This window comes from Plasmodium knowlesi (assembly GCF_000006355.2).
Source record: "Plasmodium knowlesi strain H genome assembly, chromosome: 7".
NCBI classification, from domain to species: domain Eukaryota; phylum Apicomplexa; class Aconoidasida; order Haemosporida; family Plasmodiidae; genus Plasmodium; species Plasmodium knowlesi.
In genome coordinates, this window is record NC_011908.2 from 61187 (window position 1) to 77932 (window position 16746).

The 16746-nt window shown below is 36.0% G+C and overlaps 2 protein-coding genes across 2 annotated transcripts; one reads left to right on the top strand and one right to left on the bottom strand.

Annotated features, from left to right (window-relative positions):
• Positions 1-1071: 1071 nt before the first annotated feature.
• On the bottom strand, positions 1072-8552 carry PKNH_0701100 (ATP-dependent RNA helicase DDX60, putative; the record flags this gene model as incomplete). The annotated part of the gene is made up of 2 exons (XM_002258269.1): positions 1072-1530; positions 1734-8552. 2 exons carry the CDS (start codon positions 8550-8552, stop codon positions 1072-1074), a joined length of 7278 nt encoding a protein of 2425 aa, XP_002258305.1.
• Positions 8553-12791: 4239 nt separating this feature from the next.
• Positions 12792-16694, top strand: PKNH_0701200 (nucleoporin NUP138, putative; the record flags this gene model as incomplete). Its single annotated transcript, XM_002258270.1, has 1 exon — positions 12792-16694. One exon carries the CDS (start codon positions 12792-12794, stop codon positions 16692-16694), a length of 3903 nt encoding a protein of 1300 aa, XP_002258306.1.
• Between the last annotated feature and the right edge of the window lie 52 nt (positions 16695-16746).

Genomic DNA, 16746 nt, shown 5'->3' on the forward strand with positions numbered 1-16746 from the left:
TCCACTTTCATTTCTTTTTGTTTTCCATTCCATTTGAGTGAGCTCATTTAATGCATCACAATAAACATCCTTCTTAATTTGTTGGCATTGAATGGACCATTCGTATGTTCGCCCTTTGGCACATCACGAAGTAGCTACGTACATCTATGTGCATAACTGTGGGCGTTTATTCTGTCCAACAACCATTCCCATCAGTTGTGCGGAAACCCCATTTTTCTGTCTCATCAAAAGGCTTCTACTTCACACCAGTGCGCTTGCACATGGTGCTGTACACACGCACCTATATATATGTAGGGACGCATTTGGTTGTGTTTTTTTTTTTCTCTCTTTTTTTTCCCTCGAACAAACTAAATAAGGAGTATAAACACACACAACTTAATATCCCTTCATAGAAGCATAGCAGTAGAACCTTTTTTGCATGTGAAAACATTTATTAAAAAGGAAAAAAAAAAATGAAAAAAAAAATAAATACCTTTCTGAGTTTCCCTACATTTGGAAGCATCTTCTATAAAAGGCCTCAGCCCACAATAACAATTTTGTAAACCCTCTTTTGGTGGAATAATAGTTCAAAATAATATATACATGAAAAAGAAAAAAAAAAAAAAAATTCTATTTTTACACATTTTTAAAAGTTTCTTAGACTGGACGTTATGTTAAAAAGGTAAATTAGTAAAACGCCTTTAGAGGCGCTAACGATATATATATACAGACAAAATAATTTAGTAATCTTTCATCGAAGTACCATGCACGCAATGACAGCGAAAGTGGGGGCATACGAGTAGATCCGCTCTCATGCGTGACATCATAATTTGTCAAAATAGCGCAATAAATCAGAGCATGCAAAGTGGAAGAATGGGACAAAATTTGGCATCACCTGATAATATGTAACAAGATTGGCGTGTTCAATCCACTAGGAAAAGACCAAATGGGGGGGTTACATACTAATGTACCCCCCCCTTCCCAATCCGCTAAAAAACTGATCCACGTGACCTACCTGGTAAATCCCATCAACCCATTTAACTTATTCTTTACCACATTGTCTCCTTTGCTGCCCTTCGCCTCGGCACACTTCTAATCATTCTGCGCCTGCGCAGAATTAATGGACTTGAAGTACTTCTCCAAAACATCCTTTAAGTTGTTCAGGTAGGTGTAAAAAACGTCTGACGATAGCAATAGGCTGTCCTTTTTCACTCCATGCAAAAAGTGTTCGATGTTATTTAGTGCCTGTATAAATCGATCCACTATGTACCAGCTATACTGACCCAAGTCATTCTTGCTCCTCAGTACGTTATATTTGCCATGAATAAAATAATCCAAAATGTAGGAATTCTTCAAGCACACCTTTTCCTCCTTTATTACACCATCTTCGAATTTAAAGAAGGAAATATAATCCTCTCCGATATCAGGAATCATGTTCTTTCGTATATCTAAGTCCAGTATAGACGTGTAAAGCAGTTCATCTAGGCTTTCGAAATTGTCGCAATGATATAGAGAAGCCAAAAAGGGCGATCTTACTTTATAATCTTGGAGCTGCAAAGAAGGTGAAAAAATTAAATAAACGGTTAAAATGGGAAAAAAAAAAAAAAAAAAAAATTCCAAATTTGTCTCGCCTCACTCTTTTTAGACCGAACTGGAAACACGCATTATCGCTACACAAGAGTAAATATCTCCACGAGGGAATATATAATACACTCAAAACACATTCCGCCGAATGGTCACTCTCTTTTCCTAACCTTCGATTGATAAAAGGACAAGTACTCCGAATTATCCTCCGGAAATATCTCTCCCAAATGGAGTGATGGATGCTGCTCGAAAATGTACAGCTGGGTGTAGGGCAGTAAATACGTCTTCTTCCTCTGCAGCAAATTTAATTTTGCTAAAACCAGCAAGGAATAATTCATGAGGTACCTCAACAAAACACCTTCAATGTTCTTTATATGCTTTCGGACAGGGGCAGGCAAAATGTGCAATAAGGGGAAATACGTGGAGCTGAATAACTCCAATTTGGTTCTAACTTTACAATGGAAATTTATTAGCACCTTGGTCAAAGCTATTTTGTTTTCTTTTATTTTATTTATAAAATGAGAAAGTATAAATAACAAAATGAATTGCCCCCTTGCAGAATCATCCACCAAAACATTACGCGAATAATTCTTCTCAAAGGTTACACGATCAATTATTTTTTGCAGAGGAATCATACCAACAGGGGACCCTAAAAATGTGCCATCTCCAACAATATTATGTAACACTCTTTTTACTAGCAAATAGGTTAATATTAAGTTGTTGTCACATTCTTTTTTTAAAAATATGGCTAGCTCGGTCATATTTATTATATTGCATTCTTCATCTATTGCTTCCATCTCGACTAAAATGTTTATAAACATTAAAAAGTGGGCTTTAATTCTGAAGCACAACTCCTTTAAGTGTTTTTCTCCTTCCTTCACATCTCTTCTCTTGCCTTCCTTCATGGCTAAAAAGTCGCAACATAATTCATTGTACTCGTATTTTCTATCCACGTATTTCTTCAGCGCATTGCTTTTCTCCTTCTGATGATCGAATTCGCTGGGGTGGTAATTTAACAATTCAGTCGTCTCCACTGCGGGGTTCTTTTCATTCACCTCTATATCCCCATTTTGTAATTTCTCTTGATGTACTTCTCCCCCATTTGTCATAGTCACACGTTCCGAAAAATGAGAGCGCATTTTATCATCCCCTTCGCCATCAGCCCAATGCTGAAAGGCATTTACATAATACAACGAATTGTAAAAAACGCTAAGGATGCCATTAATTCGGGTGAAAAAATTTACATTAATAATTCTGTTCTTATCAAATATCTCTTCCTTTTCAGCGACAGTCATAGTTTCATCCTTCTTCTTCTTCTTAATGGGCTTATTAACCACTGCTTTGTTTCTGTTGTTAAATTCCTCCATGTCTTTATTTTTCTTCAAACAGTTGTATAACAGCATACTTCTACAAATATTCGTAAAATTCACAGCATAGGAACCTGACAGTGTCTGCAAAGGAGACGTAATTAATCTGCTTAAATTTTTAAAGTTAATATTCCATATGATGATATTTCCATACAAATCGAATCCTCTTCTTCCTGCTCTTCCAGACGTTTGTTTAAACATGACTGAATTTAGTTCGAAAGTATGCCCAGCGAAAATGATAGATTTACAAGGTATATTAATACCTAGCGATAAATTCTTATTGCTAAAAATAATTTTAATATATCCTAGTCTAAATAGTGATTCCACAATGATGGTAAATTTGTAAGGCAGTACTTCATAATGTAACCCTATTCCCCTTTTCATTCCTTCTATTAGCACAGATTTGTACTTCCTTCCTTCAATGGCTCTTTCAGCTTCTTTGATCAAATCTTCTATCTCTGTAACATAGTTAATGTAGACTTTCCTGTTGCAGAAGTAAAAATCTCCATCATATTCTTCCGAAACGTCGACTGGTGGTTCTGGGATTTCCTCCTCATTTAGCATGTCCAAATATTCTTTATCCATATTTTGTTCCAGCCTCTGATTACGAGACACAGTCTTCATTTTTAACAATATCTCTCTCTGTTTGAGCAAATTTTCATACCTTTCTTGTCTCATTTTATTTTCCATCTTGGTGTTAAAAGTTCTTTCTTCATCTCCGTAATATTTATCGTGTTGCCTTCTCATAAGTTCGTTAATTAAATTTATAGTCATATCTTCAAGCTCCTTTCTCTCAAAGTTGAACACAATACATGGAAGGAAGTTAATCTGTTCTAGCTGTTTTAGTAATTCTATCAATTTACTACTATCTAGATATTCCTGTTCTGTGTTTACCGTTTCGGTGTACTTTACCAAGTCGTGCGACTTGTTCTTTATGTACTTCTGATCCAGTACAACAGTTTTGTACAGTTCCTGGAAAAGCTGCTGCTTTGGAACAACTTCCTTCGCAGTGCTTCTGTACAGATGCTTCGTGGTGCTACTGCTTGAGGTGTCGTTCAATTCCTTCTTGGGTACCTCTTCGTTAACCACTTTATCCTTTTCCCCTTCCTCCTCCTTCACGCAGTCAGTGTTCTTCATATAATTCGACAGCAAAATGTGTATGAACATGTCGTAGTCCAAATTTGAGATGTATTTATTTTGAATCAAGTAAACGATGGTCTCCTTCACAGTGTGCATGTAATAAATGAATTGCTTTTTGTTTATACACCTCGTGTATTGGAAATAAAAGGAAGGTTCTAAAAATTCAACCAGGTGATAAAAATTATTCTTCCTTGCCAATTCGAACAACACAATTATAATTTCGTAAATTTCCCTAGGGTTACAATAAAAATCTTTATTAATCCCCTTATACAAAATGTCTCTAAAATTGAAGCAAGCTAGGGGGTTCAGGTGATGCAGGTTATTGTTCGTGTATACGTACAAAATTAAGTCTGAAAACCGTTCATAAAATTTTATTAAATGCAAATCCTGCTCCCCTTTTCCCTTCTTCATCATCACGTTCTGCAACCAGGAATAAAAATATTTTATATTACCTATTGTTGCCGATAGAGCCAAAAAGGGGGCATTACACAAATGGATAATATTCTCTATCTGTGAACCATAAAATTCTTTATCCCCTATACAGTGAATTTCATCAAAAATTATGTATTCAATTCGGCTAATAAATTTGGATACGTTCAAATTTGAATTTTCATCATTTACAGCATATCCGGAAAGTAAAATATTTTCAAACACACTGGGTAGGACGATGACTATCTGAGCGTCTAACGCATTTTCCTCTGCATATTTATCCGTCATATAGGAACACAATTTATTTCCACCGTACTTGGAGTACCCCTTGGTGCTGAATCTTCCATTGACTTCATGATAAATTTGAAATGCCAACGTATCGTTAGGAGCTACATACACAACCACACTGTCGTTGTTTAGACGTAGCACTTTGTCCATTACGTAGTAGCAAATAAATGTTTTTCCACTACTTGTGGGACAGGATACTAAAATACTCTTTCTTCTATCCACCAGATTTAAAATGTTATATTGCCAAGTGTCCAGGGTGAAGAGCACTCTCTTGTCCTTTATATTACCGGTTGTTCTATCTAACAAGTAGTACATATAATACAACTGGAATTCGTGTTCTTTCTTCTCATCAATTTTTAATTCACTATAATTTTGAACAGACTCCACTTTGTACTTATAAATATCGTGTGCATCCTTTCCTCCTTCTTTACGCTTGTCTTGCTTAGAGCCCTTCCCATCGTTCTCTCCACCAATCTCATTCGCTTTCTTGCCCCCTTTGCTTTTTCCTTGGTTACCACTTTGTTTCACTCCTTTTTTCTTATCATTCAATGTTGCACCATCCTTTACTTTGATCTTTTCATTTCCTTTTCCAATTTTCGCAGAGCCTACTTTATCTTCATCTGCCTCTTCTTCTCCGCCCTCTCCAGATAATTTCAAAAGGTTCCTTCTTACTTTTACATACTCCTCGAATAAGTTATAACTGCTATGTTTGAATCCTAGGGATAGCAAGACTACCTGTAATTGTACTATATCTTTTTCGCTCAAATTTTCTTTAAATTTGTTAAAAATTTCGTTGGTTAATTTGTATATCAGCATGACGCTTCTAATTGCATCCGACTTTTGTCTGGTGCTCTTCACATTCTTTAACTTGGTGTACATGATAATTTCAAACATGCTCGTCAAAACCTTTATGCTAATTTTTATTTGGAGCTCCACACTTTTGATCAAATTGGTAACGTTGTTAAAGTTGTACACATCTACTAGTCTGTTAAATCCGGAAATGATATCCAAAGACCAGGTGTTCATGTCTGAGTAGCTATTATTGCTTCGCAGTTTATTTACCTTGGCTTCTAACACGTTGTACCTTTCTAAGTCTACTTCGTAAATTTTTTTCTCACTTGACATTTCTTTTTTTTTCAAAATTTCATCTTTTCTGCTTAATGTGTTTACATTTGCTTTTCCACCCTTTTTAGCTCCCTTTTCGTTACGCCCTTTTTTGTTTTCCTCCCTGTTATTCCTCCTTTCTTGCTTCATATCATTCTCTAAATTGCTATCCTCATTTGAGTCATCCAACATTTCGAATATGTCGTTTTTTATTTTCTTCGTTTTCTTCATACTCCCTTTGCTTTGCCCCTCCAGCTGATTTACTTCCCCATCGGAGGAACCATCAAACAACCTTTTCATTCTAATCTTGATTCCATTTTTTTTCTCCTCATCTTTTAAATAGTTATACAATTTCTCGATAGTATATACGTAGTACTTTATCCAAGGGTGATTTTCCGAAATGACAATCGGATGATGTAAAGAACTGATATTTAGGTACTTGGCAATTATTGCCTTCCTCTTTTCGTCCCTCTGTTGGCGCCTTAATTTGTACTTATCGTCCTTATCCTTCATGTTCAATGGTACTCGATTATCTCTCGATATTTTGAAGTAACTCTTCAGAATATCCATTAGGCTCTCCCTATCACTGATATGCAATAATCCAGACAATTCGAAAAATTCGCTATCATATTCTACACATTTGTTTACTAAATTCAATTTGATCTTCACCGATTTTGTATCCTCCCCCATCTTGCCATTCTTTACTAAATCATCTACGCTAAAAAAGGTTTCAATAAAATCATTTCTAATTTTTATTAAATTGACATTTGTCGGTACATTTCCGTTACTGGTGTTTTTTTTATTCCTTCCAGTGATTTCATTTTGCCCATTATCTATAGTGGTCACCAATTCTCCTTCATTTTTCTGCTCCGCGTTTCTGTCACTGTTACTTGTCTCTTCCGACTGGTTCGCCAAATCATCCACTTCCCGCTTTTGCAAAAAGTTCATATCATCCTTCAGAAATGAAAAACTCAGGGGAAAAAAAGTAATGCCATCATCGCCTACTACATTTTGAAAAGCCCCTTCAAAAATGTTCTTCTCCTCGAATGAAAAATCTTCATGATCGATAACGTACAAATTTTTCCTCAACTTAAAACAAACAAAATTGATCAAATTGTGCACTATGGAAGCATTAAAAAAGTTTAACAAATCGATGTTCTTCGCATTTTTTAAAGTATCGCAATGAGTCTCCTTCTGAAGTGTCTTCAAAACGAAGTTGTATATATCTAGATACAAGCATACGTACGGCTCTACACCACCTTTTACTGCTTTTGCAATGTTCTCACTATCGCCCTTCCACTGATCATACACACATAAATTTTTCATGTTCAATTTTTCTATTAAATAATTGTGCATAAAAAGCAGCTTCAGGGAGAATAGAAAATGATCCCATTTTTTCTGCTCATTTATCCCCTTCATCGCTTTGCTGCTCTCGTAAAAAAGGCCCAAAACGACGTTTTTCAAATTGGACCCATCTTTAATAACCCTCTTTGAAAAGGATTCCAAAATTTCCTGTTCCTCTTTGCTGTACTTTTCCTCTTCCTTATGCAGTAGGTCGTAATCTTTTATATCATGGGATGTGATAAGAAGTTTAGTCATGCCGCTTGACTTGGAATCGCCATATTTTCTCCCTTCAGATGCCTCCTTTCCATAAAACTTTCTGTCAAACAGAATGGACGCCTCCTTATTCAGCATTTCCAAGACTTTAAAATTGATGCCCATGTAATTTATAGAAAATGCATTTATGGTGTTCTTCTCAGACTCGAAATTAAAAAAGAACACACACTTAATATCCCTCGATATATTATTAATCAGGAGAAAGTAAAGACAAATTGAAAGCTCTCTTATCTCTTCATTGTAATGGTCGTAAATTCTTTTCTTCAAAATGTACTCCTTGTAGTTTGTATCCTTTCCAGCGTTTTCTTCTCCGTCATGCTTTTGGATCCCCTCATAGGGCATATTGGCCTTGGCTTCATCCTCAATGGGACTAACGTAAAACTTATTAAACGCATACAAAAAGGAAGAACTATCCTCGACAAACATAAACAGGGGCTTGTACTTTATCAAATAAAGATTGTAGTTGTTGTCATTGTACCAGTTGTCAAAAATAAAAAATGGAATCAAATTTTTCTTACAATGTATGATAAAAGCATTCCTTACTAAATTATAGTTCCTAAAAATTTGTGTCTCTTTCTCGAAAAATATATTAAATATGTTGAAAAATAAAATGTGAAAATTTGAGTTACACACAGATAAATCGCTTAATATCTTTTCTACGTAATAAATTGCGCTGCTAATATTTAGGGAATTATTAAAGGAGAGAATATTTTTATCTTCTTCATTTTCGAAGGAATAAAATTTAGATAATAGCATACAAATGTGGATGATCAGTCCCTCTCCATTTATAATATACAAGCAGTTATAATCTGCCACGATTCGAAAAATGTCAAATATTTTGCTATGCAACTTAGAATAAAATATTTCTATCTTCGTATCTACACTTATCGACTTATTATTCACTACATTCTCTACATCGTTCAAATCATTTTCCGTACATTCCTTAAAAAATGCGTATCTCCTCCTTCCATCATATTCCGCTATTCTTAGGTCCTTCATATCATTCAGTTTGTTAATTCGATATTCATCATTGGTTAAATTCATTCTATACACCCTTAGTTTTATCGTGCATGTAGAAATTTATTTGTCTTCTCAATTTTGTGCGTTTGTACGTTAATATGTGCATATCTCCCAAATGCAAATACAATTACGAACATGTATGCCGCGAAGCCAACTCAATTAACGAGGGCGCAAGGAGCTCTATAAATTTTGTGTAGCAAACTTGACCACTTACCAGCTTTAATGGCAAACTGAAATAGGGGGGTTGTTTATGTGCACATATGGGATAGGCAGACACACATGCGAGGAGCCGAGGAGGCTTATCTCAGAACCTGGGAACTCATTCGATGTCACTTCTTTCTCTCAAATCCGTTTAACAACAGGTGCTTTTCACTTGGCATATTTCGCAAAGTGCCTCTGTTCTTATCAACTTCTTTGCTCACCAAGCAAGTCAGAGCGCGCCAAGTGGGGTGTACTATGCACGCAGAACACTCAATAAACTTCAAATGAACGTTTAGATGGGGCTACATAAGCTTCAAGAATGCAAATGCAAAATTATGTAAAAGGATATGTACAGTATTTATGGTGAAATGTATTTTTGCACCTTCCCTTTATTCAATTTTGCAATCATTTTATCACTTTCCCTTTTCTTCTCTATGCTGTTTTTACTATTTCCTTTTCCTGTTCTGTTCTTACAAGAATCTCATGTAAAGGTTTACTCCCATCGATGAAATAAGCACGTATGCTTTTAAAGGCAACCCCTTTTTGTTCTTTTTTTGTTTTGTCATATACTTATTATCAGTATATAATTATATAAAAATATTACCACTCACTTATTATACAAATAAAATAATTATATTAAATGTATACAAATTGAATACTTTTTTTTCGTAGTATTCTTTTTTTTTTCCTCCCCTACATGGCTGTATTTATGTGAAATAAATCTTTAAGGTTCATATTTTAAGTCGCACGTGATGATCGTAGTTCTGGGGTTAACTCTGGAAATTTCTTTATCAAAATATATATATATATATATATATATATATACATATGTTATACATAGTATGCATATAGCTTATATGCAAGTAATGCACGAGGCATTAATAAGGCCGTAGCCATAATTCATTTGTAGCATAAAAAAAAAAAAAAAAAAAAAGGAAATACAAACCGAAACAGAGAAAAGGAAACACGTGTAGCGGCAGAAGGGGACATTTCGTAAAATACGAAAAATTGGATTATATCTTGTGTTTGCAGAAAAAAAAAAAAAAAAAAGAACTACGCGTGACGCACGTAGAGATTTATTTGTCAATTTCTATATATCTAATTCTTCACGTAAATGTTATTATGTAATAATTCCATTATGCTATTATATAGGTCATCTTTTCACCCCCTTTGTTTTTCCGAATAAGGCGTAAACTACATACCACAAGTTGAAACATAATTTTCAATGCACATCGAATAAAATCTAGCTACCATGAAAAAAAAAAAAAAAAATTGCGACGTGTATCATTCCAAAGTTTCACCTTTGCATAACCTTCGGGTGTAAAAATGGAAATATGCAAACAACGAACTTCTAAAGAGGACTATATTGCATGAATAAATGGTATCAAAAAATTCTGTGTAAATTGTATTGCAATTTTGCTGCAACTGCAGTCCGTAACCCTTCACCTTGCTCCATTTGCCCTATGAGCAAAAAAGAGAAATTCTGAAAATGGACACCCGACATAAGCACATATGTACGCCCCCGCTACATGTACATATGTATACATTTTCAAAATGTGTCCAATTCCATCATACGCCAGTCATAACCTGCCCATTTATTCCACCCATATTTTTCCATTTCAAAAAAGGAATGAGGTAAAAATAAAAACGTTCTTTAACATACCTTTTCGAAAAAAAAAAACGGTTTGTACAACGAGTATTTTACATGCACATTTCCATAACAGGGGGAATTAATTGTGCGACAAGATCAAATCCTGCACTGTGAAAGGAAAAAGAACACCTCACATAAAACTGCAGCAGAGAAAAATAAAGAAAGTGAAATAAAAAAAAGTAAAGTTTTAATATAACCCACCGTATATATTACATACATAGACCACTCTCTACCTACAATACAACGGCCCAGTTGGACCATTGAACTGTGATTTTATCTGTATCACCAAGTTACTGCCAATCTGAACAATTGACGCAGCCACCATTGAGAAGCATCCGTGAAATTATTACACCTCCCCCCTTTTCGTATATTATGCGTATACAAAACCTGAGTCTCAAATTTTCGGATCAATAGAGAAAAGGGCTTACAAGAAAATGTGGCCATATATATCCATAACCCTCTAAATAGGGAATTTTCCACAGTACACATAGGGACTTCATATGCACACGTAATATACGATATGCATACCTGCACGGGTTCCCTTTTTGTGCACATTTGTACTACTAATGTAACACAGTGAGCAAACCCATAAGAAAAAGAAAAAACATCATACAACAGCTTTTCAGATAAAGAGAACAATCAAACGTTTGGACATAAATACATCCGTTTTTATTAATCTCACATGTCAATAAATTCTCTCTTCTTTCTCAACAAATATGACATTGTAGACATTGTTTACAGGCCCATTGTTCTTCTTGGCGACATATTCGTATCCTTTACATTCTGAATGATTCTTGTTCATAATGAGAAAAGTATGCTGCAGTCATTTATAACCATTAGGGCTGCACACACCATATGAATTTCTCCTACTCTGTTAAACATGCTCAATGGGGGTATAAACTGTTAACCACATTGGAGCAGACAGAGCCGGTAAAAAAAATAACTCCCATATGTATCACCCATCGTGCATTACGTAAATATGTATAAATATACATAACTACAAATTATGTCATCACTACTGAAGGGATCACCAGAATTCAATATGCCCGTTTGTTCCCCTTTCTGCCATATGAAAAATGTTATCATACGTGTTTTTTTTCTCTACATAAACACACCATCAGCGTTGTTAGCAGATTATTAAAATGCTTAAAAACGGACAGTGCCTTAAATTTCGTGATCGCGAAAAAGTATATAACATACGAACCTTCATGCAAATAACATTTCAAAATTATTTTCCAGTTCCCTTTGATATTCATTCGAACATTGCACAACTGTGCTCAAACGTTTTGCCCCGCGTAAGCCTGTCCCTTTCGCAGGAAAGATTAGTAAAAAAAAAAAAAAGAAAGGAGCTGTTCCCTTCTGCTTCGTACACAGTTGTGTACATATTAACAACACACGTATACATGATTTTACTTCATCAAGCCTATTTTTATTTTCATTGCGCCAAAAATGTGAATGTGCTCTCTGTGAAAGGCTAACGTTGTATTGTTTTAACTAATGTGAAGGAGAGCGCATGCACTTGGGCATACATCACCCTCATCATTTCGCGGGGAAAAGAAAGTGGAATTTTCTTGAAGGAACATTTATACTACCACATTTGCAAAAGACCGCTTCGAGTACATATGTATAATCACATAAGTATTTTTTTCTTTTTTTTTTTTTCTCATTTCATGGTTTCTGTTCTTAATTTTCCAGGAATCATACACGTACATGTATGCATATCCGCGTCATATTTATCCAAGTGAACACTATATAATTGGAATTAAAAAAAAAAAAAAAAAAAAAAAAATTACGAACTTATTTTGCCGAGGCAGATCCAAATATTAATCTCCCTAAGCAGCAATTTTTTTTTTTCTATTTTTTTGTGCATTGCAGCGTAAATTATATGACCACATACCCAGGCTCAGCCTCCGTCCTTCGCCTTATGTACATTTGTAATTTACATAGCGCGTCGTACATATGATTTATCCATAAATATTATCCACTTGAATGTATAATCCTTCACCAGGGCCAAAATTTTTAAGTGCCCACTGAAGGTAGGCGAAAAAGGGCATTTTGAAATGGGTTACATTTGCATTAAATAGGGCAGGACTTAACTGAGGAAACAGAGAAAGGGGGGCGAGGAGGCCGCACGTTCAACTTGAAACTTTAAGCTCCCACTACAAGCCCTAAGTTTTCATTTCCGCCAGCCCAAACTTTCCTCGTCCCATTATGCCATAACACGTTTGTCCGCCCGAACGAACATGTTAGAAAGAATAGCTTCTAAATAGTCCATAAAGCCAATCATAACTAGCCAAAAAAAAAAAAAAAAAAAAAAAAAAGAAGAAGAAGAAAGAGCCCCATTGGAAGGAACAACTTCCCGTCGCAAGTTGCGTATCCCGCTTTATAACGACCACACGGACATCGCAAAAATGTTCTTCAACAACAACAATGGTAGTAATAACAATAATGAGGATAAGAACAACCTATTCGGAAAGAGCAACGCGCTGAATAACAATGGACAGAATGCAAACGCGACGAACATGTGGAACATGCCCAACAACAATTTGGGTAACTCCAACTTTTTCGGCAACAACTTAGCAGGTCAGAATGCGCTAAACCAAAGCAGCCCCAATAGCAATATGAATAGCATGGGAAATGTGAACAATATGGGTAGTGGGGGTGGGCTCTTCAACAACAATATGAATGGTCAGACAAGTCTACTAAAAAATAATGGCTTCTTCGGAAGTAACGCCATGAACAATCAGGACGGAGCGAACAAAAACAGCAACCTTTTTGGGAATACTCTCAACCCACAAAATAACATGAACAAGGGAAATTCCATTTTTTCAAACAATCCCAGCGATTTAAATAAGAATAATAGCCTTTTCGGAAGCGCTACCTCCAGCCCTAGTGGAAACACATCCGCGAATGCTTTTAATCAAAATTTGTTTAGTGCGGCTAAAAAAGATGTGTATCCAGGTTTCACAAGGAGCCTGGTAGGAAATACCCTCAATAGTGGTGGGTCCAGTATGTTCAAACAAAGTACCCTAGGAAGTTCCATTGCGTTAGGAAGCCAACTAAATGATGATCGGAGCACAGAAGGTGGAGGCTTATTCTCAAAGGAACAGTTAGAGGCAGCCAAACAAATCTTTGCCAATTCGTCGAGTGCAAATTCGCTAGGCGGTTTCAGTAACAACAAACCAAATAACAACAATAACAAATTGACATTTAGTGGAGGATTTTCCTCCAGTGTAAGTCCTTTTGCAAAAACTAATGTAAACCCATTTCAGAGTATGGCTCTGCAAGCCACTTCACAAGGTGATAAATCTCCCACTTCACCTATGCTCAATAATAACAATACAACCAAATCATTCTTCGCTAGTGCTAACATGAACAATAACAATGAAGGGAAAGGAACCCCTTTTGGCATGTCACCCATGGGAACCCTCGGATCAACAAATAAAATGAACACATTCGATGATTTTAACAAAGGTATGAAACCATTTAATCAAAATGAAGGCAGTTTATTTGGTACGAAAAATAGCGCAAACAGCAGCGCGTCTCCTCAACTCCTTAACAATTTTAATATGTCTTTCAGTTCATTTTCAAAGACAAATACAAGTGATATTTTTAAATCGACCACCACCAACGCGAGTACATCTCCCTTTCTGTCGTCCTTCAACAAAACAAACAACAATGAAAATCCTTTCTCGTCCAATTCGTTTAAATCATCTAGTGAAGTTAAATCAACTGAAAATTCATTCCTCTTTAACAACACCAGCAGTAGCAGTAATTTAACCCAAACGAATGCCTTCTCAAATAGCTTTTCCCTCTTTCCAAATAATCAGAGTGCTAAAGGCACCACCACGGGGATTGAAAATAAAGACAGTTCCCCTAATAACCTTTTAGCAAGTAAACCTGTTGATGGATCAGCCAATGTGAATAACGCTCCTGAGGAACAGACCAAAGGAGAGAAACCAAATGACCAACCTAGAATTTCTACCCCGAAGGATAATTCACAAACGGGACAATCATGTCAGACCAACCAAAGCGGTTCTGATAAACCAGCCAAAACGGAAGAAGAGAAAGTGCAAAATGAAACGCCCAAAGAGAAAATACATTCTGAAGCAAACAAACTGAATGAAGTGAAAATATCAACAGAGTCGTCGGAACAGAGTAAAACCCTTGCGACAGAAAAAGATAATGCACAAAATGAAAAAAAAAGTACACAGGACGAACAAAAAGATTCCGCAAATAAGGATGAAAAAACGGAGAAAACGAAGGATAATACTTCCGATCTCAAAAGTAGCTCCCTCTTCGGTTTTTCCTTTATTAAAAGTGATACAAAGGAAAATGCAACAGGGGCTACCAGTTTGGAAAAGAACGATCAAAATAAAATATCCACGTCCAACTTCTTGTTCAGTTTTTCCGGGAAAAGCGAAACCAACGAAAAGGGGGCCCTCGACCAAAAGGGTCAAGCGGCCATGCCGAACGAAAATGCTGAAAATCCTGAAGCAGAAGAGAAGGACAAAAAGGATGAAAAAGAAAAAGCCCAGAATGAACAGAAGCACACATTATCCAGTTCAAAGGAAACCCCACCCAGTCAACAAAAAGCGGGCGAAATAAATTTCAACTTAAAGGATAAACCTATCGAGAGTAGCCAAAAAGGTGAACAGAAGGAGGACAAGGAAAAAACAGCCGATGAAGAACAAAAGGGGAAAGAGCTCTCCAGTTCTCATAAACCGTCCATTTTCAATTTTAACCTTTCTGGCAACCAAGGATCGATCGAACCGAAGGAACATAAGGACAAAACAGATGAGGAAAGTAAACCCGAAGTTAAGAAAGCTCCAGATAGCGATGCCGCTGCCATGGGCGCAAGTGACAAAACGAACGAATCCAAAGCGGATGACAAGAAAAAATTCTGGTCTTTTTCTTTTACCAAGAAGAAAGAAACGAAGGATCAGACGGAGTCGAATGACCTCGCGGAAAAGAGCAAATCGGGTGAGTTCAAATTTGGTGAATTCCCAAAACCAAGTGACCCCGAGAAGCCGAAGGACATATTCGAGAGCGCCAACAAGACACCAACTTTTGGTCTAGGGCAAAACGCCCTTTTCGGAGATATGAACAAGAAAAATGAACTCAAAAATGAAGATCCTCAAAAGGGGAGCAGCATCTCCTTTTCAAATTCTTCGTCCCTTTTTGGAAAGGCCTTCCAACCAGAGTCCGGCAAAGGTGGCTTCTTCTCCGCAGGGGTGGAAAAAAATAATAACATAAGTAGTGGCACTAACAACAGTAGTAACAACCCCTTCTTCTCCACAAAGGAAAAATCGTCAATGTTTGCATCCTTCGGAAACGCTAAAAACGAAGTACAAAACAAACCCCAAATGTTTGCGCAAAAAGAAGATGAAGACGTAGACAAGGTAGGCAATATGATAAATTTCATTTCGCTAGAAAATCGAAAAAAAAATGTGTACTTAAGTAACAATTTACAGAATGAAGAGAAAAATACAGAAAAGCAACAAGTTGAAAAAACTGAAAATATAAATCAGGTGAGTGAATACAAAACGGTAGATAACCAACAGCAACATGCGTTTAATTTCCAACTAAAGGAAACCAAGGGAACTCTTCGAAATAATGAAAATACGAAAGAAATGAATTTTGAAGATTTCCCATTTTTATCTGAACAAAATGCCAAAATGCAAATGCAAAAGCTACAAATGGAGAAACAAAAACAGCTAGAAAAAGACAGAAAGAACGTCGAAAAAAATATAAGACAAAGTGAATCGTACTTTAAGAAGGACCTGGACAAAGAAATGATAATTGATGTCATCAGTAACCTCTCTTCCTTTGTTAAAAATAAAATCAATTTTATGAATTACTGTTCAAATGAAATATTGGACATTTATAACAAAGTGGCTCATTACGATAAAATGTATTCACTCATATTGGAAGACCAAATAAAAATTGAAAAAAAGCAAGAATCCCTAGAAAAAAGACTAAGACTTATAGAGAGTGAACAGTGCGATATGCTGTCCCTCCTTAATGAATTAGATAATGAAAATTCTCTAGGGTTTTTAAAAATACTCAATGAAAAAAATGTAAACAAAGACGAGATTATCAATAATAAAAACCTCCATCTGGACATTGAAAATTTTGAAAAGCTTGTGGATAAAATGTGTGGCTTGGAGCAATTAATGAATTCTCTCCACACCATGGGAAAGGACGATTTTGTGAATGACATTATAAACAAATGCTACGTCAATGATTTGAATTGTGAAGCAATTGAGAAGCAGCTGAACGGTTCTTCCAGCGAGTTGAAGAATATGAAATGACCCCGGAATATGGGGGTGCAATGTCAAGGAGAGGGACATTTGCAACTGGGAA